The sequence below is a fragment of the Orbicella faveolata genome, unplaced genomic scaffold, assembly GCF_042242905.1.
Source record: "Orbicella faveolata isolate gen_17 unplaced genomic scaffold, um_ofav_v1 contig_24, whole genome shotgun sequence".
Classification (NCBI taxonomy): Eukaryota; Metazoa; Cnidaria; class Anthozoa; order Scleractinia; family Merulinidae; genus Orbicella; species Orbicella faveolata.
Window position 1 is genome coordinate 16,267,501 of NW_028301552.1, and position 26,483 is coordinate 16,293,983.

General features: G+C 44.6%; 6 protein-coding genes across 6 annotated transcripts; all 6 read left to right on the plus strand.

The window, feature by feature from the left end:
• Nucleotides 1-3,267: 3,267 nt before the first annotated feature.
• On the plus strand, nucleotides 3,268-6,602 carry LOC110050421 (uncharacterized). Its single transcript, XM_089292554.1, has 5 exons — nucleotides 3,268-3,842; nucleotides 4,138-4,269; nucleotides 4,520-4,606; nucleotides 5,152-5,866; nucleotides 6,274-6,602. Exons 1-4 carry the CDS (start codon nucleotides 3,285-3,287, stop codon nucleotides 5,326-5,328), a joined length of 954 nt encoding a protein of 317 aa, XP_089148680.1. The 5' UTR covers nucleotides 3,268-3,284; the 3' UTR covers nucleotides 5,329-5,866; nucleotides 6,274-6,602.
• A 584-nt stretch (nucleotides 6,603-7,186) lies between these two features.
• LOC149110627 (uncharacterized) lies at nucleotides 7,187-9,510 on the plus strand. The gene is made up of 2 exons (XM_089292572.1): nucleotides 7,187-7,939; nucleotides 8,197-9,510. The coding sequence occupies exons 1-2, from the start codon at nucleotides 7,794-7,796 to the stop codon at nucleotides 8,477-8,479; spliced, it is 429 nt and encodes a 142-aa protein (XP_089148698.1). The 5' UTR covers nucleotides 7,187-7,793; the 3' UTR covers nucleotides 8,480-9,510.
• Nucleotides 9,511-9,599: 89 nt separating this feature from the next.
• On the plus strand, nucleotides 9,600-11,799 carry LOC149110628 (uncharacterized). Its single transcript, XM_089292556.1, has one exon. The coding sequence runs from the start codon at nucleotides 9,804-9,806 to the stop codon at nucleotides 10,623-10,625; it is 822 nt and encodes a 273-aa protein (XP_089148682.1). The 5' UTR covers nucleotides 9,600-9,803; the 3' UTR covers nucleotides 10,626-11,799.
• Nucleotides 11,800-12,160: 361 nt separating this feature from the next.
• On the plus strand, nucleotides 12,161-13,342 carry LOC149110629 (uncharacterized). The gene has a single exon (XM_089292551.1). The coding sequence runs from the start codon at nucleotides 12,161-12,163 to the stop codon at nucleotides 13,253-13,255; it is 1,095 nt and encodes a 364-aa protein (XP_089148677.1). The 3' UTR covers nucleotides 13,256-13,342.
• A 1,755-nt stretch (nucleotides 13,343-15,097) lies between these two features.
• Nucleotides 15,098-17,543, plus strand: LOC149110630 (uncharacterized protein F54H12.2-like). The gene has a single exon (XM_089292547.1). It carries the CDS (start codon nucleotides 15,769-15,771, stop codon nucleotides 17,152-17,154), a length of 1,386 nt encoding a protein of 461 aa, XP_089148673.1. The 5' UTR covers nucleotides 15,098-15,768; the 3' UTR covers nucleotides 17,155-17,543.
• Nucleotides 17,544-19,710: 2,167 nt separating this feature from the next.
• Nucleotides 19,711-22,692, plus strand: LOC149110631 (uncharacterized). Its single transcript, XM_089292571.1, has one exon. It carries the CDS (start codon nucleotides 20,551-20,553, stop codon nucleotides 21,046-21,048), a length of 498 nt encoding a protein of 165 aa, XP_089148697.1. The 5' UTR covers nucleotides 19,711-20,550; the 3' UTR covers nucleotides 21,049-22,692.
• The last annotated feature ends 3,791 nt before the right edge of the window (nucleotides 22,693-26,483 follow it).

Sequence of the window (26,483 nt, forward strand, 5' to 3'; positions counted from 1 at the left end):
AAAACTGACACCAAAATTTGCCGTAAACCCTCGTTTCAACCAAGTGCCATCAAAAGAAACAGCAATTTCTATTACATCATCTTCAGCAAGATCTGGATTTTCCTTACGGTGAAGTTCATGAACATGTTCTCTAGCTTTTGCAAGCTTTTCTTCAACATCTTTGTGTGCTTTATACAATGCTTGTGTGTGTTCATTCCAGGAAGATGGCTGGCAAGGTGGTGGCATATTCAGAACATCACACATAACAGCAATGGCTTCGTGTCCAACACCCATTTCACAAGCAGAATAAACCATGCAGCGATTTATGTCGGATGCATTTTTGGCTTGCCATTTGCCACCACAATTAGCTGATGTCTGCAGATACACTTTCTTCTTACATTTGGTACACTCGATATGAATTAACGAAGCATTTCCATACCATTTTGCTTGCTCGTCATTGAAGACTAGTTTCCCTTTCTTACAATTGTGAAGCTCTTGAAAGGTGTTCATGAGACTTGAGAGCTCAACCAAGCGAGTAACTGATTCCTCATAATACTCCTCCACAGTGTGAGTAGGTGTAACAGTTCCCAGCTTTCTTTCTGATGCAGTTTCTTTTGAGCATTCTGACTCGCTCTGGCTGCTATCTGGATCCCCTGGATCACTTTGATGATCATTTTCCTCTGGCATAAGCTGTGAGCCTTCGCTTGCACCTTCCTGAAACTCTTGTTTTCTTTGCCAGAACGGAGTGCCGTGAAAACGATGTTTCTTAGACTTTTTTGGCATTTTCGGCGGCTAGAAAACTTCTTTATTTCAGTACCGATTTAAGATCTTTAAAATTACTAAACTCCAGATAAAAAAACAGTTGAAAGTTACCGATAGAAAAACCTAGAATCCTCCTCACAGACAAACCAAAATCCAATATGGCAACTCAAAACATGCGCTTGATTTTCATAGTTCAACACCAGTTTACTCTCGGTCATTTTAACTAGTACCCAGTTTCCCTAGACAATTTATTGCCTAAGAATTATTTTTGGACTGATTGAAGCGGTTTTTAAACCTTTGGTACCCAAGTTTTTTACAGTTTAATGGTATAAACACTTCTCGTTTCCATGGTAACTGATCATGGCGGCAAATTCAAATTTGACCATAGCGGAGAAAAATCGATATAACTTTAAAACTGGGCTAGATATTGACACAGTATAAATGGCATTTGTTTCTTTAATAAATTATCCATGGCCAAATACAAACAGCTGAAATACAATTTTTTTGACCAAATTCAGGTGTAACACCCCCTTATGGGGGCAGTCTAGTCAAATTTCAGAGAAATGTTCTAAGCATCTTTAAAATAGCAGAGCTCTGTACCAATTTTATAGAAAACAAAGAAATTTTCACCGGAGCATCCCCTCGGGATGACCTATACAGGAAGGTGTAATTTGAGATGAAGTAAATAAAAGATAGTTAATAATTAACTTCTGAATCTGACCCTTTCAGCTGAGGGTTGCTGTCTGCCCCACATACTTTTTATGAGCAGAATTCATTGAAAATGATTTTCACATGCATAAAAAGGGGGGATTTTCAGATATCCCATGATGTTTTGTGGCTTTTTATTCACTTCATGCCCCACACTTTCGAGTTTTCGATGGTTTCGACTGTGAAGTTTATTCGGCGTTTCTCTGCGACGGAGCTTACTTCAGGTAAGTTTAAAAGATCGCCTTTGTTTTTTTATACTTCCATGACACAAAGAAATGTTTCACTGCTCAATAGATTTCATATTCTCTCTGTTTAGGACCTCTCTTTGTTTCACTGTTCTGCATTGCAAATGAAGGAATGGTTGACTGCTCTTAAACAATCGGGTGAGTGTGACTTTTTCAGTTGAGTTTGGATTGAAAAGTTTATTCATGTAGGCAGAGAAGAGATATGTGATATTAGTTGACCTCTCTGACCTCTTTTGACTTGGCGATTTCGACAGGTTTGTCCGTTTTGAAATTCAGTATTTTTCAACTGTTTCTCCGCCAAAAATGCAAAGCGAAGGTGTCAAATTCTGTAATACGAATGCCGCGAATATTGTGCCAATTTCACCGTGTGCTCGCTTATTTATATTTATTGACCCCGTTAAAAGCGCTTTTAATATTTGATATGTGTTCACGTTAATTCCCTGTGTTTATTTAAATGTCTGTAAATCATTCTTTTAGATGAATATTGTTTTTATACACCATGGATGGATCGCAGAAGCGATCGCACGCGGCGACTGGCAACACTCCACACAAACCAGCCGACAAAAAATCTCGCAAAGAGATCACTGAAAGTAGTCACTCACCCGCCAGGCGTACACTTGGCTTTGGAGAAAGGGCAAGTCCTTCATGGAAGGTATAAATCATTTTTTTCTGTTATAAGTTCAACGTGGGCTTGTATGTAGTTCCAGCTAAGTTTCCGCTAACTGAAATGAGACTTTTCAAATGTGTTTGTAATTTTTGTTTTTCCTATATCAGGGATCACGTCGCCTCCTTCAAAGGGCTAGGTTGGTAAGATTGCCAAAAAGTCCGAAACAGTTACCATCAACCTCGAGGATATCTTTCTCATGGCAAAAAAAGGAGCAGGTCGCCTTGGTTCAGTTTGTTGCTCTCTTTGATGAGTTAAAAAAAGATGGCTCTGAATGGCCCACATTCGGCAATCGCCATGAATACTGGAATAAAGCTGCCGCTTTCGTTCAAGAAACTACAGGAACTGAGTTTCGAAGATCTTTTGAGTCAAATATTAATTATTTATTATTTATTTATGTATTTATTTATTTATTATATCTGAGACAATATTATGATTTAGCTGTTTTTTTCTAAATTTGTTAGTAATTTTTTGTAACTTTTTTGTAATTTTGTTTTCCTTAATTTCCTTATCAAGGGTTTTCCTTTGCCAAATATTTTAGTTGTGCATACCTGCATCTTTATTAGTTCTTGAATTATTGTGTTATCCATGTGACAAAAAAAAATATTACGATGTTTCATTGTTAATAATATGGAGGAATATAAATAATTATGCTATATCCAACAACTTATTGGCTTGTTATTTAATGTCAATAACTGTTCTCTTTTATTTCAAATTACCTTGTTTTTAAAGAGCTCTGGCCAGTTCCTCATATGCCGGGAATTTCTGCTATTTATATCGAAAACTGCTATTATTCTATTATACATGTAGTTTGTATCCTACATGCCTTGAGGGCCCCACTGATGCATGATGTGGGTTTTATTTCACACAGTTATAATGTAGATATATCTTGAACTCCCATAGGTAGCAGTATTCGGCAGCAAGTCATGTGTGAGCTGAATCATAAATACAAAACTGTGTCGGAGGCGGAAGATGCCCTTGGTATCATGGTAGAGTGTTACATGGAGGAATCGCCAGGCCATTCTGCCCCTGAAGAAAGGCAACCCCTCAGTGTCTCACCAGCGTTACTCGGGAAAATGAAGAGCCTTACCGCTAATCAAATCTTTGATCTTGTAGTGGAAGGCTTGGCATCTCTTGGACGTGGCACAAGAGGAGATTCCTTTGTCTCTGCAATTACAGGCATTATGTTTAACTTGTTTGAACAGAAGGAGTTTGTCGACGTGATAGCCATATTGGACAAGTTATATACGTGGGTAGCTTGTAGGAAAGGTGTCACATCAAATCCAAGATCATTCGTCCAGCTTTTTCTTGAGGCAATGAAGAGGTTGGAGGATAATAACAAGGTGAATTTGGTGTTTAAATTCTGCCAAGGACTGGCACAGGACAGACCAGACAAGTCAGGTGCCCTTATACCAATCCACCGGATGCCATTTGGTTTGATGCAGTACTGTATGGAATTCTTCACATGCACAAATGTCATGCAGGTAACAACCCAGTCTGTATCTTCTCATAAGCTAGTAACACATACAATATCATTTCATCAGATGCTGCCTTGGTTAATGCAACCCGGCCTGTAATGAATACTTCACATGCACAAATGTCATGTGCCTGCCTGCTCGGTCTGTACCTTGTTAGTGTTGAAATTGTTAGTACTGATTTGATCTTAATTTTATTGATTATTTTCAGTGCTTTACTTTCATGCCACCAATATTTAAAACTGCTATAAAATTCTTCTGCTCACTCTCAACAAAGTTTTGATCTTAATTATCTCTTCTACAGATCAAAGAACCTGAAGACTTTAGATTGTGGCATGAAACCATGGTTACTGAATTCCCGGAACGAATGCAGAGGCTCTTAGCTGGTCCAATGTGGAGTGGCCTTGATCCACAGGATATGAGAGACCCACTTAAGGTAATTTGGGTCTAAAAGTATTTTCCCACTTACTGGTAGCGTTTTTGTACTCTGAATAATGTATAATGGGTGATAATCTTGCTTCCATTAGTATAAGATGCATGTTGTTAGTGCAGTTGTGCTGAGCATCAGCTTGGTTCTTTTAAGTATGCATGAATGAAGACTGCTAGCTTTATTGATATACATGTACTGTTCCCTTCTGTTCTTCTGATGTACCATGATTTCTTTTTTTTTTGGGCTTTTTATGCAGGCTCATGTAAATGTTCCTTGCTCAAGTAAAGCAACTCAATACAGAACAGACAAGAAGTCATTGTTTACTTCAACAACTGATGTGCAGGTCTCTGGTTTGTTTCATCGTATTCTTTCAAAGGAGTTTTTGTAAACATCCAGTTCTGGTCTGGAGTGACAGGAGGAAACTAAGAGTAATATCATTTACACACAATGACCTTCAATTACCTAATAGTAAACATTATCTCTAAGAACAGTCTCAAACAATAATACTAGTTTTAGAGGTTCCAATTTTTTTTCTTGTGATCATTAAGCATGTGTTTTGTATGGAATGTGTATAGTTTAAAGTTACTGTCATTACTTTGGAATACTGGACCAGGTTGTTCAAAAGCTAGCTAATGCTAACCCAGGATTAAAAGTTAACCAGAGTAATAATAGAAATGTTTTTCACTGCCTATATTTGTGTAATTTGAGACTATTCAAATTCAAAACTGACGGCCAAACAATATAAACAGAAAGCCTCCTCAAAAAGTCACAAAACTAGAATCAAAATTCTGGCTTATCTCAGGTTATTCGGATTAATGTGGTTTTGATTAACCTGGTGCTGGTGTGATATTAAATTAAGACATTAAATTAATTTTATAACCTTCACAGGTGGCAGCATTTGATCAGCTAAAGAAAGCAAATCCAGAGGGTAGATTCTGGTTGAAGCTGGATGCTACAGACCTTAAGGAGGCATTGATGGAGTCTGTTCGGGGGTGTGGAATGGAGGTGTGGACTTGGGTGATGGGAAGTTCCAGGAGTTGCGGAGGGTGTATGATGGTAGAGTAAGCTTGGTGGGTAGTCTAACTGTGGCCCAAACCCGGCATGGTCTTGAGATGGAATTAAGAAAGTGTGTTGACAGTTTAGCTGATGACATCCCTGTCCTTGACGAGGGTTTCAAATTGGCTGTTGAAGATTATGGGAAGAAATGACAACAGGTCAACACCTGAAGAAAAGCTGAAGAGTGCAAACTGGAACATTGTGGAGTTTCAAACACTTCTGCAGCAAGCTCAACAGCTGAAGGGGGCATACAAGGAGCAGCTTAGCTACCTAAACCCAGTCGTAGGACATGATCTGGGGCCCATCAGCACCTCTCTTAGAGGGCTGGTTTCCGAGGCCAAAACTTACCTTCGAAACCTGTTCAAAAAGAAGAGAATAGCAGTAACTCATGTTTTGGTCCTAATGCTCTCTGACGAAAGAAGGAGCCATAAGCCGTATGTCCTGCCAATTAGATATGTTCCTTACTGGAGTTTGAGGGACCAGTATATTCGTGATCTGAACAAGGATGTAAAACGAGTAATGCAAGAGAGAGGACTAAATCTTGTAGGTAAGCATGATATGGATAATGATATGATGTTGCTCATGACATCAGTAATGCAAGAGAGAGGACTAAATCTTATTTGTAAGCGTGATATGAATGGTAGTTCGGCTTGAAATTTCACTCACTTTTGTTTTAAAAAACAGGTCCTTTTCCTGTAATTAATATTGATTTGGATGAGTTTCACAAAATTAACTAACAAAACAACATTAATATTAATAATAAATGTTAGTCAATTTAAAGTTGTTTAATATTTGGAAAGCAGAATGGCTAAATGAAATCAATATTTCAATGTCAAACAGTTTATACCAATTTTTCCTCATTTTATCATTTATAAAGATTAGTTCTGGTTTTTAACACTCAGTGTTAAATTCTGGGATAATTTATTTGCTATTGCCATCCTCTATCTCCTGCAGGCACTGTTACAGATGGAGAGTTCTGTTCTCTTCAATCAAGAGGTGAAACAAGGGCTCTTCACTTATGGCAGTTAATCCATGATGCCCGGGAAAGTGTACAAAAGTTGAGAAAAGACACTTTGCTAGAAATGCTGATTTTGACCAACAGTAAGTTGTTTTACAGAAATGCAGTACTGATGAAAATAGTATGGATATGTTTTAACTGCACTAGATGTATATAGTTGGAGTGGTCTTTACTGATGTCTGCCATCAAACAGTTTAAGGCTAAGTGTGGAGGATGCTGTCACATACATGAGAGGAAAGCTTGTCCCTGCAGGATATACTCCCTATCCTTTCCAAAAACTACTGAAGAATCCCTTCTTGACAAGCTGAGGTGTTTGGTTGCCACCTACACTTTCAGGAACAGGGTAAGGGAACTGCAAGAAGGAGGAGTGGATTTCACTCAGCATCTGTATGTTCCAGAGGTTGACCCTGTTACCAGTAGTGTTTGACATGATCGTGCTGATCACAACCATCTCCTAAAGAGAATTGCTCAACATATCAGAGATGGTGGATATGAGGCCTTTAACTATGAGGCCTTTTCAGATGTCTTAGCTGACCCACTCAGTGGTCTCACACATGCAGCCCTGGTTGGCAAACGATGCCAAAGTGTAAAGGATGCAGAACGTCTCCTTTCATATCATGTTGCAGATTCGCTTCAGAGGCATGGCAATGTTGAAGAGGCAAACTATGTAAGGATTGTTGCTCAGTGGCATGAGTCTTCTGATGGTCGAGATTTGAACCAGCTCCAGCGATGCAGGTTCAACTACCAAATGTTGAACTTCATCTTGGAAGAGTGGATGCCTTGGTATGACGAGTGCTATGACTTTTCAACCATTGACATAAACAGTTATAGCTTTTTTTTGAAAGTTGTGTTATCTTCAACTACTTGATATTGGATGTTTAAGCTTTGTCAAATTTAAGTTGCATGATTGGACAGCTGTGTTGTCATGTGCCTAGTACCGGAATTCATTCAGGGTTAGTTTTTGTACAGGTCTATTTACCATTGAAATTCTAAAATACCAGGGTTGCCCTGCAAGTTTCCTGCTGGCTATCTTTGTTTAAAGACAATTTCAGGAGAGGATGTAACAAAGCTAAATGCTGTTTCGTTTGCTGTTAGGTAAACAACAAAAGGAGCATTGACCCACAGAAGACAATCATAGTACTGCAATTTGTTTACCAAATATTATTATTCTTGATCGAGCAGTTAAACTCTTGCTGATTTGTTTCGAAATTTCCTACATATACATCTAATTAAAATTCTGGTTTGGCAATGCACTAGCAATCAACCAAATAAATAAATTATTTAATTTCAGCTGTGATACCTGTTGTTACAGGGTTTATTGTAAGTATTGTATTTATCATTCTGAAAGATGTATTTTTTTTAATTTCTAAAAAGGCCTGTTTGAGGCATACGGGGTTTTTCCCAAGAGACAGTGATTGAAGTGACCACAAACATAGAGAGTCAAGAGCTCCGCTGCATGGCTAATGGAGTAATTGGGTATGAAGAGCACCCCAGGGCTGCTGAAACAGATGACCTTGAGTCCTACTTCTGTGTTTGTCATAGGGATCTGGGTTCTATCTTTACATTAAAGCAGTTCAAGCCATATTGGCCCAAGAGCGTCAGGTAATAAAATCTCGTTATTTACATTAATACAGCAAGTAGTGAAACAAAATGATTGTCAGATACGTAACATGGAATCCCAGGAATTTTATGTGGACTACTTTATCATTATTCGACCTTCTAAGTTTTAAAGCTTTATGCAGCAACTCTGCCTATTAATAAATTTGGGCCACTTTTATCACTACATGTATGTACAAGCCACATTTTAGCAGATCTGACATGATTTCGTGTTAACTCTCATTCATTATTATTTTAATCAGGGAGTTCTCTAAACGAATGGACGCAGATTTACCGTTCCATTACTGGACACTGAATGAACGATATTCAGATGAGGCATATCCCTCATTTGATAACAGACCAGATGCTGATGAAGATGTGGATGCACGGAATCACCCTTTGAGTTTACACCGATTGCAAATAAATCAGAGGGAGGATAGCTCAATATTTGTTGTGGGAAGAGCTAATCTTCCTGCCCGTCATTGGCAGACCATACGCCAGTCATTCCATAGACCTGGAAATTATCTTCCTCCAGCACCTAGCTAAATAAATATTATGTTGTTAACTTACTCCTCATCAATTGATGCTAAATAATGGTATCAAGCAAATGCCCCATAATTATTATGGACAAAGTAGTACCTTTCTTTGCAGAAGTGCGTTTTGAGTCATCATCAATAATACCATCCCATGATAATCTGGTATATTCTGTCTAGAAATTGGGTACAAGGGTTGTGCATTGGCTTGTTAACATTATTTAGCATATTTATTAGTTTATTTTTAGCTTTATAAGCAGGTCATGAAAAGTATTTTGAAATCCAGGTGCCCAGTGGGCCAGTACAGCTGCCCCCACTAATATATTACTTGCCCAATAGGTGTGCAATGTTCATGCCTCATCACCTACATCTATTACTAGGTACTGCCTATAACTCTTCACCCCCTAAGGCAAATGGCAGTTTTTCCCAAATCAGCAAATTAAGACTCTCTGCCTGTGTGCAATATACCATTTGCAACCACTGAGATGCTCATCAGCAGCAATGAAGGAGTGGAAACGTGTGGGTGTTGTCAAACATGTCTTAGATAGGAAGTTTATGCCTTCAATGAGCGGATGTTTACATGACAATTTTCATGGGCAAAAAATTCATAGAAATCTGTCAAATGTTCACAAAGTTATGACGTTGTTTGCCAAATGACTCTAAGGAGTAAAGGGATACTCAAGTATGCGTGGATGTTAAATTAATAATAATTATTTATACTTCGTTCTCATACTATCTCAGTCAAAACACCATTTTTAAACTGTGGGTTCCGAAGCAACTTACAGGTTGTAGTTGTAAATCAGATTTTATAAATAAGAGTTGTCTGGACTTATTTGAAGGTTATGCGGTGGGATCTCAGCCAATGGAGAGGAAGGGAAAAAAACCATGTTAAGTCAGATTAATAATATTGTTTGTTAAAATTTTTGTCCATTTTTGAATCAGGAAAAGTGTTTATCTCAAGCATTTGCGCTTATTTCTAGGTGTCTTGTCTCGTATCAGTGCTGTTGTACATTGTAAAAAAATCACAAGGTTGACATTATCAAATTCATGTGATAGTCATTAAATTTTATTTATAACATTAACAAGGATTTTGACTGACAAGGACTTTGAAGAGATCATTGAAGATCTGAGACGCTATTTGAATCGAGCTTCAGACAATTTGGATTTAATCGAAGAAGAAGGCAAGAAGTCACCCTATACGAGGATAATTAACTTAGAATTGCACGTGGTTGATCTCTTGTTCACTAGGCTTCGAAGACACCTGACGGACTGGGGAGACCCGAGTCACCATCCCGAATTGTCGTATCTAGGAAGAAAGAGGTTTGACGAGGCAAGAGATGACTTACTATAGCAACTCGAACCAGATTCGGGACCTCGTGGAACAGATCGTGGATCAGAAGGTACACACTTTAAGAGATCTCGATGCCATTCCGGATGCCAAGGTGGACCTGTACATTTTTGACAATCTCTTCGAACCGTCAGGTAAAATACCCGATAGTCTGTGGTCTTTTGAGCTCTTGATGAGACGTCGTCCTGACTGGGGTGGTACGATTTTGGAGATGATGAAGAAGAACGAACACGTGTTTTTCTTCTGTGGTGAGTGGTGTCGCGTGATGTATAGAAGTGGTAGCGGTCAATTCAAATTCATTCATTGTCGGGATCCCACCCTGGACACCGAGCGTGCCTGTTTGATCGCCACGAATAACCTCACGTACATGATGAGCGATACCATCCGTGATCTGTTTGAACCCTTGCGGTTCGCTCGCGACCTGTCACGACGGGTGTTGGAGAACGACAAGAGTCCCAGGGTGGAGGAGATACTGACGTTCAACAGGTGCGCTCACAAGGGAACGTGTCTGAAGTTGGAAGAGTTGATCTACGATATCATGCGTCAGCGTGATCTGTGGAAGGATCGGTTTTTCTTCCGTGCCCTTGAAGCCGAGGATGATGACCTGTGTGGTGAGTGTAGAGAGAGTATGCGTCAAGCATTCTATGTGAAGGGGGACGAGGAGGAAGCCCTGAAGTGGAGACCCGGTAAATGTGATTGGAGAAATTGTAAATATTATGCCATGGATACCTTTGAGGAGGACTGTGATAATGAGTACGGTCAAGAATGTAAGAACACGGACTATGCTCATTACTTTTCAGATTCGGACTAAGTCTTTTTCGCCTTCTTTTTCGTGTTATCCAATCAGAGTCGATTTTTCGTAAGAACCAATCAGGCACGACGTTTTTTGTACATATAAGAAAGTGTGAATAAAGAATTGGGTTCAAATCATTATGTCTCATGCCTTGTGTTGGTTGATCTCGAGAGTGTGTGCGACCATGGCCGATCGATGGAGTTGGACGACCTTGTGTTCCAAGTGCGATAGAGTTTACGAGCGATACGGTAAGGGTGAACCCATCCCCGACCATTTCAGCGATTCGCCCTTGGAGGTGTTTGACTATACCGACGTCGAACCCAACGTGATGCGTTTTGTCGTTTATATCTTGTGGTTGAAACGGCAACCCGATTCATTTAAGAAGTATCTCGAGGTACGGGAGCAACGTTTCGAGTTGTGGAGACAGTGCGTGTACAAACTTTATCGACTATGAAGAAAGGTCAAAAGAAGAAGGAAAAGCCGCTTTCGACCGGAACGTTACTGGGACGGTATCGGGATCCTTCTAGACCCGGTAGTCTGGGCGGTCTGACGCGATTCGCCCAGGCCAATAAGATCTCGGTACGACGTGCTCGTGAGGTCCTGCAACGGGATTTGGGGTACACGTTGCACAAACCCAGACGTCGTCGTTTTCCCACGGTCCCGGTGGTGGTGTTCGGCATCGACGAGCAGTGGACGGCCGACCTGATCGAGGTGATCAATATTTCGAGGTACAATCGAGGGTATTGTTATCTCTTGACGGTGGTGGACGTGTTTTCCAAACACGCCTGGGTCCAGCCCTTGAAGAGCAAGACGGGTAAAGCGGTGACGGAAGCCATGGCAAAGATCTTGAAAGGAGGTAGAAAACCCATCAATCTCCAGACGGACGACGGGAAGGAATTCTACAACAAGACGTTTCAGGATTTGATGAAGCAGAAAGGCATTCATCATTTTTCGACGCGCGGGTATACGAAATCCAGTGTGGTGGAACGGTTCAATCGGACCCTGAAGGAACGTATGTACCGGTACTTCACCGTGAAGAATACGATGACGTATGTGCCCGTGTTACAAGAGTTGGTCCGAGGGTACAATCGATCGTATCATCGCAGTATCAAGATGGCTCCCGATCAAGTGACTTTAGGCAATAGCGAGGACGTGTGGGAGACTCTTTACGGAAAAAAGAAAAAGGGAAAAACATCGAGACGACCTCCACTCAAAGTCGGGGATCGTGTGAGACTGAACAAGAAGTTCTGTCAGTTCAAGAAAGGGTATTTACCCGGTTGGACCGAAGAGGTGTTTGTGATACGCCGAGTGCATCCTGGGAAGGTCACCATGTACAAGGTGGAAGAATGGGACGGTACGGCGGTGGAGGGTACGTTTTACGCGCAAGATTTGCAAAAGGTGGACGTGAAAGACGACGATCTGTTCCGCATCGACAAGATCGTCAAACGAAAAGGGGATAAAGTCTTGGTGCGTTGGAAAGGTTGGCTAGTCAAGTACGACAGTTGGGTGGATAAAAAAGGCTTGTACGTGACCCAAAAGCCCAAGACGAAAAAATGAAGGACTTTTACGTGCAGTTGTTGAGCAATGCCAGCACGAGCGAGTTCACGGACAACAAGGCCCACAGTTTCAAGAACCGTCTGCCGTATCCGCTCCTGTTTGAATCCGACAAGGAATGGAAAGTGGGATTGGCGAGCGTGTCTTACCCGATTCCTCCGTCACGACCGCATCAAGTACCAGTCCCTCAAGCGCACGACTTTGACGACGGCGATTATTTGTTCGGTATGGATTGGACCATTGAAACGTTCAGGTTGCAGGACGATGGGATTACGTGGAGTCCTTATCGATACCCCGTGACATTTTACGTCAGCGGAAAGGAACTGAACCGTGACCGACACAAAGTGACGAGTGGCAGATCTCTCATGCAATACCTCATCAATCGTTTTCACGAACGCCTGTATCATTACATGGATCACGCCAACAAAAGTCTACGAGCACCGAACGGGAAAAAATACTACCCCGTGTTCCGATGGGAGGGGAACGATTTGATTATCGACAACACCGACACGTTCCTCGACGAGTCCGGAGACAGAAAATGTCCCAGAGTGTATTTTGGTACTAAGCTGGTCAAGAAGTTGGGTTTGATTCGCGAGGAATCGTATTACTCCGTTCACTTGAACGTGAATATGATCAAGGTCTTTCCCAACGACAAAGTCCCGTCTGATTTCAAGAAAGACTGGACCAACCATGACAGCAATCGATCTCGTGAATTTTGGAATTTGGACAGCCACGGGACGTTACAGCTCAGTCCCTATTGCAACTGGCGCTTCAGTTACTTGGACGAGGAATATGCCAAGACCTACAATCGTGGAGTCGTCGTTCATCTGGACCTCCCTCCGCCTCGGAGTCCCATGTACCTGTATTCGAATGTGGGTCGTAGTACCATCACGGGGAATCACGTGACGGATCTCTTGAGAGAAGTCCCCCACGACTCACTCAAGACAACGTACGAACCGACTCAGATTCAATATAAACCCGTGCGCAGCAACGTCTTGGATATAGTGGAGGTGCAATTGGCCGAGAACGACGGAAGACTGGTGGACTTTACCTCGGGCGTGACGTCGGTGACATTACACTTCAAGTATGAATGAGTCTGTCGACGACTTTTACGTGCAACTGATGAGCAATGCCAGCACGAGCGAGTTCCCGGACAACAAGGCCCACAGTTTCAAGAACCGTCTGCCGAACCCGTTGCAGTTGAGAGAGTCGGGATGGAAAGTGGGTATCAGCGACCTCTCGTTTCCGTCCGCGACACGTAAGATGGACTTGAAAGATTCTCTTCTGTTTGAAATCTGGTGGATCGATATGGTGAATGCCTCCATAAACCTATACACTTGGGTCTGTGGAGTGACGCGAGAAAGCGATTTGGAATTCACGCCGAGGACCGGTACCGAGTTGATGAACGCGATACGAGATCGATACCTGCGTAGGTTGAGATCTAGAACGGATGCTGACGTGACGATGTACAAGAAAAAGAGCAAACCCGACGATCCCACCGAATTGCTGTACACGGTCATGCATCGGGCCGAGCATGGAGAATGCGTCCTGGACAACTCGAGAACGTGCCTCAGCCTCCTGATCAATGGTAAACGCGTCTACCCGCAGATGAAAATCGGCATTGAATTGGCCAAGAAGATGAAATGGGTGAAGATGGGAAGATTACAGAACGGACGCCCGGGTTACGTCTTGGGACCCCACCTGAGGAAAGAATTTCCCACGGAAGTCGTACCCACGGCCACGGACTTGATCATAGGACAGAATGACGGGGACGAGACATTTTACAAGATCGACCCGGACACCTTACATTTGAGTTGTTTCATCAATTGGGTGTTTACAGACCTGGATCGCAGTTACGAGGAAGCGTTCGGTCACGAGCGTCGTTCCTTGTTCGTGTATTCGAATGTGGGACAGAGTATGGTGACGGGGAATCAAGTCACGGACCTGTTGAAACAGGTTCGTTACGATCCTGACGTGATCGACCTTCAACCGAGACACATCCTATATCTACCGGTGCACACAACCTTTTTGGACATTGTCGAGACGCAGGTATCTGAGAATGACGGGCGACTGGTGGACTTTGCGTCGGGCGTGACCACGATCACGTTGCATTTCAAGAGAGGATGAGTGATTTTTACGTCAGCTTACCCAGTCCAGCAGTAAGAGCGAGTTCCCGGACAACAAACTGAACCATTTCAAGATCAGGTTACCGCACCCCTTACGCCTGAATGGAGACGGAGGCTGGAAAGTGGGAATGAGTAGCATCGCCATGCCGGATGCCCACGTGAAGCTGCCTTCCTTGACGCCGACCAATCCTGATAAAAAAGTCACCTTGGCCTTTTCCGCATGGAGACGCGTAGAATCGACTAGCCACTACATGTATGGAGAAGCTTACTTCGACACGGAGGACCTCAAGAAGGTGATTCACAACGTGGACGGTGTTGGACTCATGAAATCCATGATCGCCTATTTCGATCGACAACGCGTCTTCAAGTACAACGGACCCAAATTAGAAGCCAAATATGTCACGAGTGATGGGAAAAGAACCTACGTCAAGTTCAAGTGGGAAGGCGAAGACCTGGTCACGGACAACGAAAACATCTTACGTCCGATCAAAGACATGCCTGCATTACACATCAATGTCGACCTGGCTTGTAAAATGGGATGGCTCGAAAAGAACGGCAACGGTCATAATCTGGGGCCTAACTTGCAGAGCGTATTCTTCAAAGATGAAATTCCCAACATTGGTGTCGTCGGGGACTTACACGACTCGGATGGATTACCTGTTTTTTGGACGGTCTCAACCTATTCAACGGGAAACAGTTATTTGAAACTCAGCATCTATTGCAATTGGCGTTTTCTGAACCTGAACAAGGCGTTCGAGGTGGTGGTGGGAAACAGTTCGCGATCTTTGTTCGTCTACTCGGACGTGGGTAGGAGTGGTGTGGTGGGAAATCAGGTCACGGATTTACTGAGAGAGGTCAACTTGATTCGAAGAGGTGCGGGTGTCCAGTATTTCGAGCCTTACCACATTCAATATATTCCCGTGCGCAAAGACCTCATTGACATAATAGAAGTGCAAGTGGCTGAGACAACTGGAGAACTGACGACCTTTGGAGACGGCAATACGATCGTGACGTTACACTTTAAGAAAGAATGATCGGTGGAACGCTGGTACGATTTCATCCCGATAAAATGAGGCAATCCGGAGACGGATTCGGCATGGCTTGGAGAGGTGTCAAGAAACGAGGTCCCGGCATTCTCCGAGACTTTATCACCGAGGCGGCCACGGAAGGTCTGAAAGGTTTAAATTCGGGCAGCAAGGGAGGAAAGCCCAATTGGAGAGGTGGACTCGCCGGGGTCAAGAGAGGAGCGACATGGGCCGTGAAACGTAAAGCGACGCAAGAGATCAAACGGGCGTTGGCGAAAAAAGTGAGAAAAGACCTCTTTGGAGTATGAATCCCATTTACTCGAGGCGCGTGAGACTTATTCCGATACGACGAACGTATAAAGGCGGATTGATCTTCCCGTCCCGATCAAAACGCCCGAACTATCGTTGGGTGCAGTCGGCCCTGAGAAGGAGACGAAGACGACGACAATGTAGACGATGACGGACCTCGTGGCTCATGCCCGTTCGGCGGGGGTTCGTAACCCTCGTCTGAACATGTTCAGTACCCCTCCCACGGATGTCAGCATGTCGTCTCGACGGTTGGTGAGAATCAACCCGTTCAATACGGGGATCAACCCCGTGACCTTCCAAGTCGATCCACAAGAAGACTTTATCGACTTGAACGAGAGTTTTTTCGAAGTGGAATTGACCGTCAAGAAAAGTAACGCGACGAATCTGTTGACAGCGGATGTCATTGGACTCGCCAACAATCTGGCCCACACCCTCTTCAAACAGATCAATGTGAGATTGAATGGGACTCTCATCAGCCCTCAGACGGATACTTACCACCTCAAAGCTTACATCGAGACCCTGTTGAACCACGACCGAGACGACGGTGAATCGATCCTGACACCCAGCGGATGGTACAACTGTCTCGGTGTACCCGACGACGGAGATGCCGATGAATTGACAGCCAACGCGATGGATTTTACTACTCCTCACGCTGAATATACTGCTTTAACCCAAGATCTCAAGAATTTGGTCCAGGGACGATCCCAGTTTCTGGACGGAGAAGCCGTGACTTTGAGGTTCAAACCTTTCCTGGAAGTGTTTCATCTCAGCAAATTACTGTTACCTGGCGTGCAGATCCAGATCGACATGTACTTCAATACCCCAGCCCTGTGCACCATCCGATGGGACGGTGCTAGTACTCTCAGACTGACTGAAGCCGACGTGAAAGTGAGATTGTTCCTGTCTCAAGTGAGAGTGACTCCCTCAGTGTACCGAGAGATCATGACCAGCCTGAAAGGAGGAAGAGTGGCCACTTACCCCACGGTGAGAGGTGAAATTCGCACTTACTCGCATCCCAACGACAATCGTCATTTCGAGTGCAGCAATCCTTTCCACAGTAAACTACCTAATAGACTAGTGGTGTTGTTGTTGAAACAAGTGGCCTTCAACGGAACCATCACCGAGAGTCCGTTCAATTTTGGAAAATTCAATCTGGCTTCCATCAAACAATTGGTGAGAGGTGAAGAGTACCCCTACGAGACCTTGGAGCTCGATCACGATGGGGACAGTAAAGATCAGAGAGGTTACTACAGATTCCTCCAAGCCTCAGGAGCGTTGTGCAGGGGAAAAGGAAACATGGTCCGAAAAGTGGATTGGGGGGACGGCAAGAGATGCAACATGTTTGTATTTGACAACACGGCCAATGGATGTTTGGACAGTCCAGTGTTGAACCCCAAGCAAGAAGGTGAACTGCGTCTGGTGATCGATTTCGGAGCCAATCCTGGAGAAAACCTGACTATCTTGTACGGCGAATTCGAGAATTTGCTGGAGATCAACGAGAACCGAGTCGTCATCTACGACGTGTACCAATGAGAAGAAAAAAATGGAGAAAGTAGCCTTGAATAATATACAATTGGATCATTTGGCCCGGACGAATCCGTCCCTATGCTGTGTCTTTTACAGCACGGTCCCTTGCGATCGGCTTCCCAGGACAGTCCCTCAAGAAGGACCGACCGCTTACATCGTGAACACGGACCCTCACGACAAACCGGGCGTGCATTGGATCGCTTTGTGGGCCGACAAGAACAAGTGCGAGATCCTGGACAGTTACGGTCTACCGTTGGACGCGTACGGAACCGCCGAACCGATCCAAGAATGGTTGGATCGTCATTTCAAGTACCAGATTCACAACGGCAAGAGTCTGCAGTCCCTGTTCAGCCAGAGTTGCGGCGGTTACGCCCTGATGTTCCTGATCGACCGAGCCGAAGATCGGGACATGAACGAGTTCTTGAATCGTTTTAAGAAAAACGAGTTTGTGGAGAACGATCGTAAAGTAGGACACATGGTAGAACGTCTGATCGTGGACGAGTTGGCCTGGCGCAAGATTTGTAAAACCCCGTGTCACCAGGACACGAGCGGTTCCTCCCGAGGAGTGCGTCATTTGTTATAAAGTAAGCTGTTCGAAATAAAAGAGGTTCATTTTTGAAAAAGAGGTTGTGTGGTAGTCATGGCTCTTCAGTTTCAAGGGCATAGACATTTGGACGACGTGATAGCCAGGTTAGAAAAACGCTATGGAAAAGCGGGTGGAAAGACGCCTCAACCCAGTGAGGCTCATTTCAAGAAAAACCAACCGCCAAAACGGCAACTCAATCTGAAAATACTTCAACCCGCCAAAAGACAAGTGTCTTTTCAACCGCCGTCCGTCCTGGACACCAGTGCATTACCGGCGACTGTGACCACGCGTAGGAAACGCAAGAGAGCCGCCCCTGCCATGCCGAAGCTTTCCGAGAAAGAAGATAGGAAAAGAAGAATGAAAAAGAGGCATTGGTACGAGGACAAGTTCGGAGACTTGAGTAAATTCGCCAAGAAAAAACCTCGAAAAAAGAGATCGGCGCCTGCCAAGAAAAAAGGACATCCCAAGAGAGCTGCTGCCCAGAGGGCCATGGCCAAGATCAGGAGTCGGGCCAAGAAGAAACCCATCTGTTTCAATCGTAAGGTCACCCTATTGGGTCTGTTGAAACGCATCCCGGCCGTCAAGACCCCCTTGTCCAAGTTGTTCCGATAAAAACGGAACGTCTTGAGACCCTGGACCATTTCATGATCATGGAACGACGCAAAGCGTTTCAATTTCACACGCTGTCGAGTTTGTTGATAGCGGGTCCGTCAGGGTGCGGCAAGACGGTGTTCACGACCAAACTGCTCTTGGAGAACGGCGACTTGTTCCAACAGACACCGAAGAGTATTCATTACTGCTACGGCTCGTGGCAAGACGGTTTCCAAAAGCTCAAGAAGGGTGGAGTCAAGTTTTACGAAGGCATCCCCGAAAGCGAACAGTTACCCCGATGGTTTCCTGGAGGGGGCGTGTTGGTCCTGGACGATCTGATGGACGAGGGTGGTAACGACAAGCGCGTGTTGGATCTCTTCACCAAACATTCGCATCATCGGAACATCACGGTGATCTACCTGTGCCAGGATTTATTCCCCAACGGAAAATTCGCCAAGACCATTTCCAGAAACGCGCATTACATCGCAGCCTTCAAGAACCCTCAGGATCAGTTGGGGATACGGAATTTACTTCTGCAATCGTTTCCCACGCAATGGCAAGAGGTGTTGGACACGTTTCGCAAGGTCACCGATCGACCTTACGGTTACATGCTATTGGATCTTCATCCAGCCAGTCAGGACGATCAACGTGTCCTCAGCCATGTGTTAAAAGACGAAGGATTCATCTGATGCCATCAGTTTGCGACATGCTGAGGAGCGAGGTCGAGTGGTTTCCGCTATTCATTCACCTGTGTAAAAACAGGTTAAAGTATATCATGAATCCCAATGAGCTGGACTACGAACCGATGAGACAGGTCACAGAATGCGAGAGTTACCGTCAAGTACGGTCCATCATAAACGCATATAACGGTGAAGGTTTCGATTATTTGGTTCATAAACAACGAGAACTCGCCGAGAAGAAGATAGAAAGAGAAAGGTACATGGATAAAAATGAGCTCTTATGGTAGTGACGATTTCAACTTCTCGGCTCTGGAGGATTATTCGCCTTGGGGGACACCGAATCGGACGAGTACTCCGATTCCGCCTGCCGCGGGTGTGGGTACGAGTCTGAACACTCCTCCTTCACCGCGATCGTCACTGGCAACACCGCCCCTGCCCAATGTCTCACCCGTCGGAGTAGGCACCGCTGGCTCGGGTGCACCGCAGACCAACGTCACGGTGGGTGTTGGCAGTGCTGGATCGGTGTCGTGCGCCAATGTCACGGCAGGTGTCGGGGCACCCAGGATATCAATGTCCACACCTTTGGCACGAGCCGTTCAAGGAGGGAAACGACCGAGACGCGTCCCACGTCAAAATAGACCGACGTCCTCCAGTGATTCCGGAAGCCGCAGAAGAAGTAGCGCTAGTGGTAGTGGCGGTGGAAGAGGCAGAGGCAGAGGCAGAGGTGGAGGCGGAGGCGGAGGTGGAGGTGGAAGTGGTAGTGACTCCACACCGCCTTCGTCGATTCGATCGGGTCAAGGAGGAAGAAGAAGGCGAGGAGACCGTGTTCTCGACCAAGCCCAGATGCAACAACAATTGGAAGAGATTTTGCGTCAACAACAACAGACGGCCGCGGGTCGTCGCATTGCGGGCATCACGACCACCAATACGATTACGACCACCTATAAAAACGGACAACGTCCTACCGTCACATGCAATTCGACCAGTGTGCGTAACTGAGAACAACAACCATGAAAAGACGCCGTCGTCGAACGAAAAGGAGAAAGCAATGGGGCGGTGCTCTTGCGAATGCCCTGTCTGCGATGTTACCCATTGGCAAGGGGGCCGCCTTGGGATTGGCCAAAGCGTTGGGTGGCCGCGCCGTGAAAACAGGCATCCGAGCCGGAACCACCGCTGCCATTGGTGGTGTGGGAGTAGGCGTGGGTCAAGGGATCCGAAGACTTGTGAGACTTAAGAAAAGACGACCCCCTCGCCGATGAAAAACCATTCGAATCAAGATGTTGAGGAGTGAAGTCGAGTGGTTCCCCTACTTTTTGCATCTATGCCGATGCTCTCGCTCTTACTGGGATGCGACCAGCATGGATCACGAAGACATGAAACGGATCGCGGACGAGTGCGATAGTTACCGACAAGTCCAGGACATCCTGAACCAATCCGTGGAAACCGCCTTCAAGGACGAGATCTGGGAATACAAGCAACAAGCTAAAAGGATCGAACGTCCCGACAGAAAGTCAGACTACGTTTGGCACTGGTTAGAGAAGAGTCATGAGTACTTCGGTCTGTTTATTGGATGAACCTTTCAACACCGTGGTGGATTTGGATTCCCTGAAACGTTTGGACGTCTTGTACGCTTTCTACCACAAGTATTGGTGGTGTCGAAGACAGATGTTCGGTTACTACAAGTTGTGTAACGCCATTCTCAACGGACTGGCCTTACTGACCGTGGCCGTGAGTATCGTCTTGGGATCCGTGTGGAAAGATGGGTACACGGTGGTAGGACTGATGGCTTTCGCCACCTTACTGAAAGGATGGAACGATTTCAAGAAGTATTCGTTCAAGATGGACATCGCCCAATTCGCTTACACGATGTACGAAAAGACGTTGACAGAACTGAGGAACTACGCTTTGGGTGGCGTGGAGGAATTGGATGGGTTTTTGACCAAGATGCAAACGTTGGACGACGTGGTGACGGATTTCACATCACCCACGTACGACCGATACGTTCGAGACTACACCGAACAATTTCGTCACATGCCGCTATAAAAAAACGACATCGCGGTCATCCTCTTCATTCAGAACCAACATGCCCAAGAGGTCAAGGAGAAAGAAAGCGTCTTCGAGAAGGCGTAAAACCGCTAAAACCACTAAAAGAAGACGGTACCAAAGGGGAGAAGGGTTTGCCAGTGTGGTGGCAGGTTTACCCAAGGCGGCTTGGAGTATCACCAAAGGCATAGAAAGCCTGAGAGCCAAACAAGAACGGGCGCATACCAGAAGGATGCAGGAACGAATGAGACGAGGTGAAAAAATCCCACACAAGGGCGAAGAGTTCCGATGCTCCATCATGTAAAAATAAAAGGACGAGGCTCGACGTACTCCACCTCACTCGTCACCATGAGGGTTCGTAGGAGGAATAGGAAACAAAGAGGTGGAGGTCTATCTCCGGCGGAAGCCGCGATTCTGAAAGGAAGGTTTAAACAACTAGCCCAAGGTTACAAAAAATACCGAAGAGCCAAACGACAATTTTCAAGAGATATCGTTCCATCATTTGGCATGTGGGGTCCTATCTACAAGAGAGCGGCAAGTAAAAGGAGTACGTCAATCCGCTCGCGCGCATAAGGCCACGATGAAGCGGTTACGACGACAACGTCATTTCTTGACGCGCGTCCTGAAAGAAGCCAATCGGAACAAATGTCAACGGATGTTACAAATCGCCGACAAAGATCAGATCAACGCCATCAGCGAGATGGTTCTCAATTTGCTGAAAAAGAGGATCCCCATCAACGCAACGACTTATGGGAAACTGAAAAGACATAAAAGGGTTCTGCGCGAAGTGGGTAGACGCAAAAACTCTCTCAAGCGTCGAAGAGAACATCTCCTCACCCAAAACGGAGCGGGGTTCTGGAGCGGTTTGCACGGTTGTTTCAAAGCATGTTGTGTACGGTGAAAGGACGCAGTGAGGACGGTTACCCGCTGGAGGGGGTCGACGTCATACCCAATTTCCCGCCGAGAGAAGACGAGTCCCACAATACCATTCCTAAACTCGTGCAGTTGTTGCAAGACGCCAATCGTCGCGAAGCCCGATGGAAAGACTCGTACGAGTTCTTGAACAAGAGGTACCACGACCTGTATCAAGAATACATGGCTTTAAAGTTCAGTGACTTCTGCCAAACTTGTCAAACGAAACGAGATACCACGCCGCCCGGTGGGTGCATCGAGTTGTGCAGGGAGTGCGGTAAAGGCAAGCGAACCGTTCAAAGTCTCGAACTCGAGTTGGAAAAGAAAGACGAATCCATACGGTACTGGCAAGACTGTTACGAGACGGCCTTGAGAGAATTGTCCGAGTTTCCTGACACGACCTTGAGTCAGAAGGTATGAACGAAGTCATGATGGTGCCCGTTCAAGAATTCAATTGTCTGCAAGATTATTACAAGGGGAAGATCAGCCAGAATGCCTTGTTGAACAAAGCCGGACGTCTGGCCGCCGAAGAACATCTCATCCTGAACGACAAACGCATCCCCGACAGCATGGCCGTCAAGATGACCAAACCCATCGCCTCCGAGGAAGGGAAACTGGTGAAACGTATACGGACGGGTAAAAGCGGTCCCATCTCGTACCAGGGAACGACAGAACCCGAAGGCATGGTCGACGCACCCGTCGAAACTCTGTTGAAACAGATCCTCAAGGGAGTCAACCAACCAGCCGCAGCCCCCGTGATCATCCCACCCACACCACTTTCCACGACAGGACTGAAAAAGGAGCTGAAAACCCCCATACCCTCCACGTCAGGTTTTAAAAAGGAGAAGAAAACCCCCAAACCCTTCAGTCCATTCGAACAGGTCACGCTAGGTAAAACTCCCCTATCGTCCAAGAAAAAAGCACCTATCTCCGATAGAGCCAGACGTGTACTGAAATCACTCGGTATCGACTACGACGATGGTGGTTACAGTCCCAAAGGCAAGTCAAAGAAGTACAAGAAGGCCAAACCGTCAGCCGCAGAAAAGTTACAAGCAGGGTGGGAAGATTTCGAAGACCCCTGGAGAAGGGGACTGGACTATGACTCGGATTAAGAAGAGGAAAAAGGCACCTCCACCCCCAAGGAGAAGTACCCGACGTTGACGTCAACGAGGGTATGGGATCGAAATCCAAAAATGGTTGGCCAAGACTGGGATCGAGTTTCATTGGCCCGGTTATCAGTACATGGGACCTGGTACCAAACTGAAGAAACGTCTGGCGCGTGGAGACCCCGGGATCAACCGTCTGGACCGACTAGCCAAACAACACGACATTGACTATTCCAGGGCCAAGAACTTACAGGACAAATGGGATGCCGACACCACTAATCCTGGTCCAAGTCCTTCTTTGACTGAAGGAATACAGCGTGAACATGATGTCAATCCAGGATACAGGTCTTCGATGTGTTCTACATTAAAGATGACGAATCATGCCTATAACAACTCTACACTTGGTTCGCCATTAGTGCAATTTGTTTCGAGCCCTCTTTGGAACTGTTCACGAAATATGTACTTTCAAGGCAATTTCCGTCAAAGGAGATTGAGGGGATCTAGAGCTGGAAGGAAGGTTCAGGAGAAAAGAATGCGCTGCTCATATAATATTCAAACTTTGGTTTCAAATCCAATTTCCCGATCTAAATCTGCATATTCCAGAAAGAATTCTAATTGCTCAAACCACAGCAACTTAACAATAATACCGCGTCAACCGTTTGATAGAGGAAATACATCGGCGACTGGCCCTGTAAATTTCTGCCTTCTTAACACGCGTTCAGTAAACAACAAGACTCTTATCATCAAAGACTTTGTTGCTGAACATTGCATTGATCTACTTGCTGTAACGGAAACATGGTTGCAACCAGAAACTGATAATGAATTTATCATTCGCGATTTATGTCCTACAGGCTATTCATTTCATCATGTTCCAAGATCTGGCCCTGTTCGTGGTGGTGGAGTGGGCTTGTTGTTTCGATCATGCTTTAATATCAAGCTTCAACCACACAGGAAATTTATTTCGTTCGAATACATCGACTTATTATTGAACTCGGTTGATAAAAGTATAAGAATTGTCATTGTTTATCGTCCACCGCCTTCGAATACTAATGGTTTTACACCTGCTATGTTCCTGGATGAATTCTTCACGTTCTTGGAACAATACGTTACTATTCCTGGCAGCTTATTAATAGTCGGTGATTTCAACTTTCACGTTGATACTTGCGATTCTCAACACGTAGCCGCATTTCTTCAGTTGTTGGATGTTTTCAATCTTAATCAGCACACAATTGGATCTACACATAAAGACGGTCACACTTTGGATCTTGTTATCACTAGATCAGATGATGACATTGTTTCTAATTTGTCAATTGATTCTCCTTTTGTTATATCTGATCACGCTGCCGTTCATTTTCATGTGATGCTTAAAAAACCAGTGTTGGAAAAGAAGCTTATCACATTTAGAAAACTTCGTTCAATTGACTTTGATAGTTTTGGTTCTGATGTCACGAATTCTAGTCTTTCGAGTCTCTTTTCCACACCGCTTCCGTGCCTTGATGACTTAATCTGTGAGTATAATGGCGTTCTTAGTTCCATACTTGATATCCACGCTCCTGTAAAAACCAAAACAATAACTCTGCGTCCGGCTGCACCTTGGTATTCTGAAGAAATAAACAATTTGAAGAAAGATCGCAGGAGACTGGAGCGGCGTTGGTGAAGGACCAAACTTCCAGTCGACCGCCAGTTGTTTATTGATCAATGCCGTGTAGTCAACTTTTTAATTTGTTCTTCCAAGAGAACTTACTACACTAAGCTGATCAGTGATAATCAGACGGACTATAAACTTCTTTTCAAAACAATTGACAGTCTATTACATAGAAAGTGTGATATACCATATCCGCCCTGCAACTCGCCTTCGGATCTCGCAAATAAGTTCGTCGAGTTCTTTTCTGATAAGATCACCAAAATACGGGTCGACTTAGACAATGCAGCTCTCATCATCCATCAAGTTCCTGAAGTTAACCGGGTCTGTCCTTATACGTTTGATGAGTTCAGTTTGGTAGATGTTGACGAAGTCCGCAAATGTGTTGTGAAATTATCTTCCAAGTCATGTGATCTTGATCCTCTTCCTGGCTATGTCACAAGAAATGCTTTGAGCACACTGCTTCCATTTATCACCAAGATTATAAATACTTCGTTGCAATCTGGCCAAATACCCTCTCAATTAAAAGTTGCTAAGCTACGTCCTCTTCTTAAGAAGCCTTCTCTGGATCACACGCAGTTTTCAAATTATCGCCCTGTTTCGAATCTTACTTTTCTCAGCAAAGCAATTGAGAAGTTGGTTGCTAACCAACTGATCTCCTATGTTAACAACAACAACCTGAATGAGCCATTACAGTCTGCCTACAAACAGTATCATAGCACAGAAACGGCTCTCATTCGCGTGCATAATGACATCCTCACAGCAATTGATAAACGTAGAACGGTAATTTTATTACTTTTGGACCTCTCTGCTGCTTTCGATACTGTTGACCATGATATTCTCCTCTTCCGTCTACAACAGCGCTTTGGAGTTACTGGCAAGCCGTTACTATGGTTTAAATCGTATCTGTCAAATCGCATGCAGTATGTCTCTGTTGATGGTGCAGCTTCCTCAGATCATGCTCTTCAATGTGGTGTTCCACAAGGATCAGTGTTGGGACCCATTTTGTACGTTCTTTACACTTCACCCCTTTCAGACATTGTAAAAAAATTCAACTTGAGTTATCATTTTTATGCTGACGATTCACAACTTTATCTGTCCTTTCAGCCAACTATACCCAGTGATAAGGATTTAGCTGTGTCCAACATCGAGCGCTGTGTACGTGAGATTGATCACTGGATGTTGATTAATCGTCTTAAACTTAACAAGGATAAGACTGAACTTCTAGTGATCTCCGCAAAACATCTACCGAGACCAACCCTTCAAGAAATCTCTGTCGTCGATGAAACCATCTGCTCGTCACAGAAAGCAAGAAACATCGGTGTCATTTTTGACCATCATTTTCGTTTTAATGAACATATTGCAAGTATTTGCAAATCATCTTTTTATCATCTCCGTAATATCAGCAATATAAGGAAGTACCTGTCATCGACCACCACTGAAATACTTGTTCATGCGTTTGTTTCTTCAAAATTGGATAACTGTAATTCTCTACTCTATGGCTTACCAAACTGTCTTTTAAAAAAGTTACAGCACGTCCAGAATGCCGCTGCTCGTCTCATCACCCTCTCTAGAAAACACGAACACATCACACCTATTTTGTTTAATCTCCACTGGCTTCCTGTTAACTATCGTATCATCTTTAAAATTCTACTCATCACGTACAAGGCCCTAAACGATCTGGCACCTTCATACGTTCGTGATCTTCTCACTCCTTACACTCCGTCTCGTCAGCTACGTTCATCTTCTAAAGAACTTCTTTCCATTCCGCACTT

Excerpts from the sequence above, each read along its gene's own strand:
- LOC110050421 (XM_089292554.1), top strand. The coding sequence starts at position 3,285 with ATGTGTGAGCTGAATCATAAATACAAAACTGTGTCGGAGGCGGAAGAT. Across the intron at positions 3,843-4,137 it reads CATGCACAAATGTCATGCAG|ATCAAAGAACCTGAAGACTT; the intron begins GTAACAACCCAG and ends TCTCTTCTACAG. Across the intron at positions 4,607-5,151 it reads CTTCAACAACTGATGTGCAG|GTGGCAGCATTTGATCAGCT; the intron begins GTCTCTGGTTTG and ends TAACCTTCACAG.
- LOC149110627 (XM_089292572.1), top strand. The coding sequence starts at position 7,794 with ATGGCTAATGGAGTAATTGGGTATGAAGAGCACCCCAGGGCTGCTGAA. Across the intron at positions 7,940-8,196 it reads TATTGGCCCAAGAGCGTCAG|GGAGTTCTCTAAACGAATGG; the intron begins GTAATAAAATCT and ends TATTTTAATCAG.
- LOC149110628 (XM_089292556.1), top strand. The coding sequence starts at position 9,804 with ATGACTTACTATAGCAACTCGAACCAGATTCGGGACCTCGTGGAACAG.
- LOC149110629 (XM_089292551.1), top strand. The coding sequence starts at position 12,161 with ATGAAGGACTTTTACGTGCAGTTGTTGAGCAATGCCAGCACGAGCGAG.
- LOC149110630 (XM_089292547.1), top strand. The coding sequence starts at position 15,769 with ATGACGGACCTCGTGGCTCATGCCCGTTCGGCGGGGGTTCGTAACCCT.
- LOC149110631 (XM_089292571.1), top strand. The coding sequence starts at position 20,551 with ATGAGTACTTCGGTCTGTTTATTGGATGAACCTTTCAACACCGTGGTG.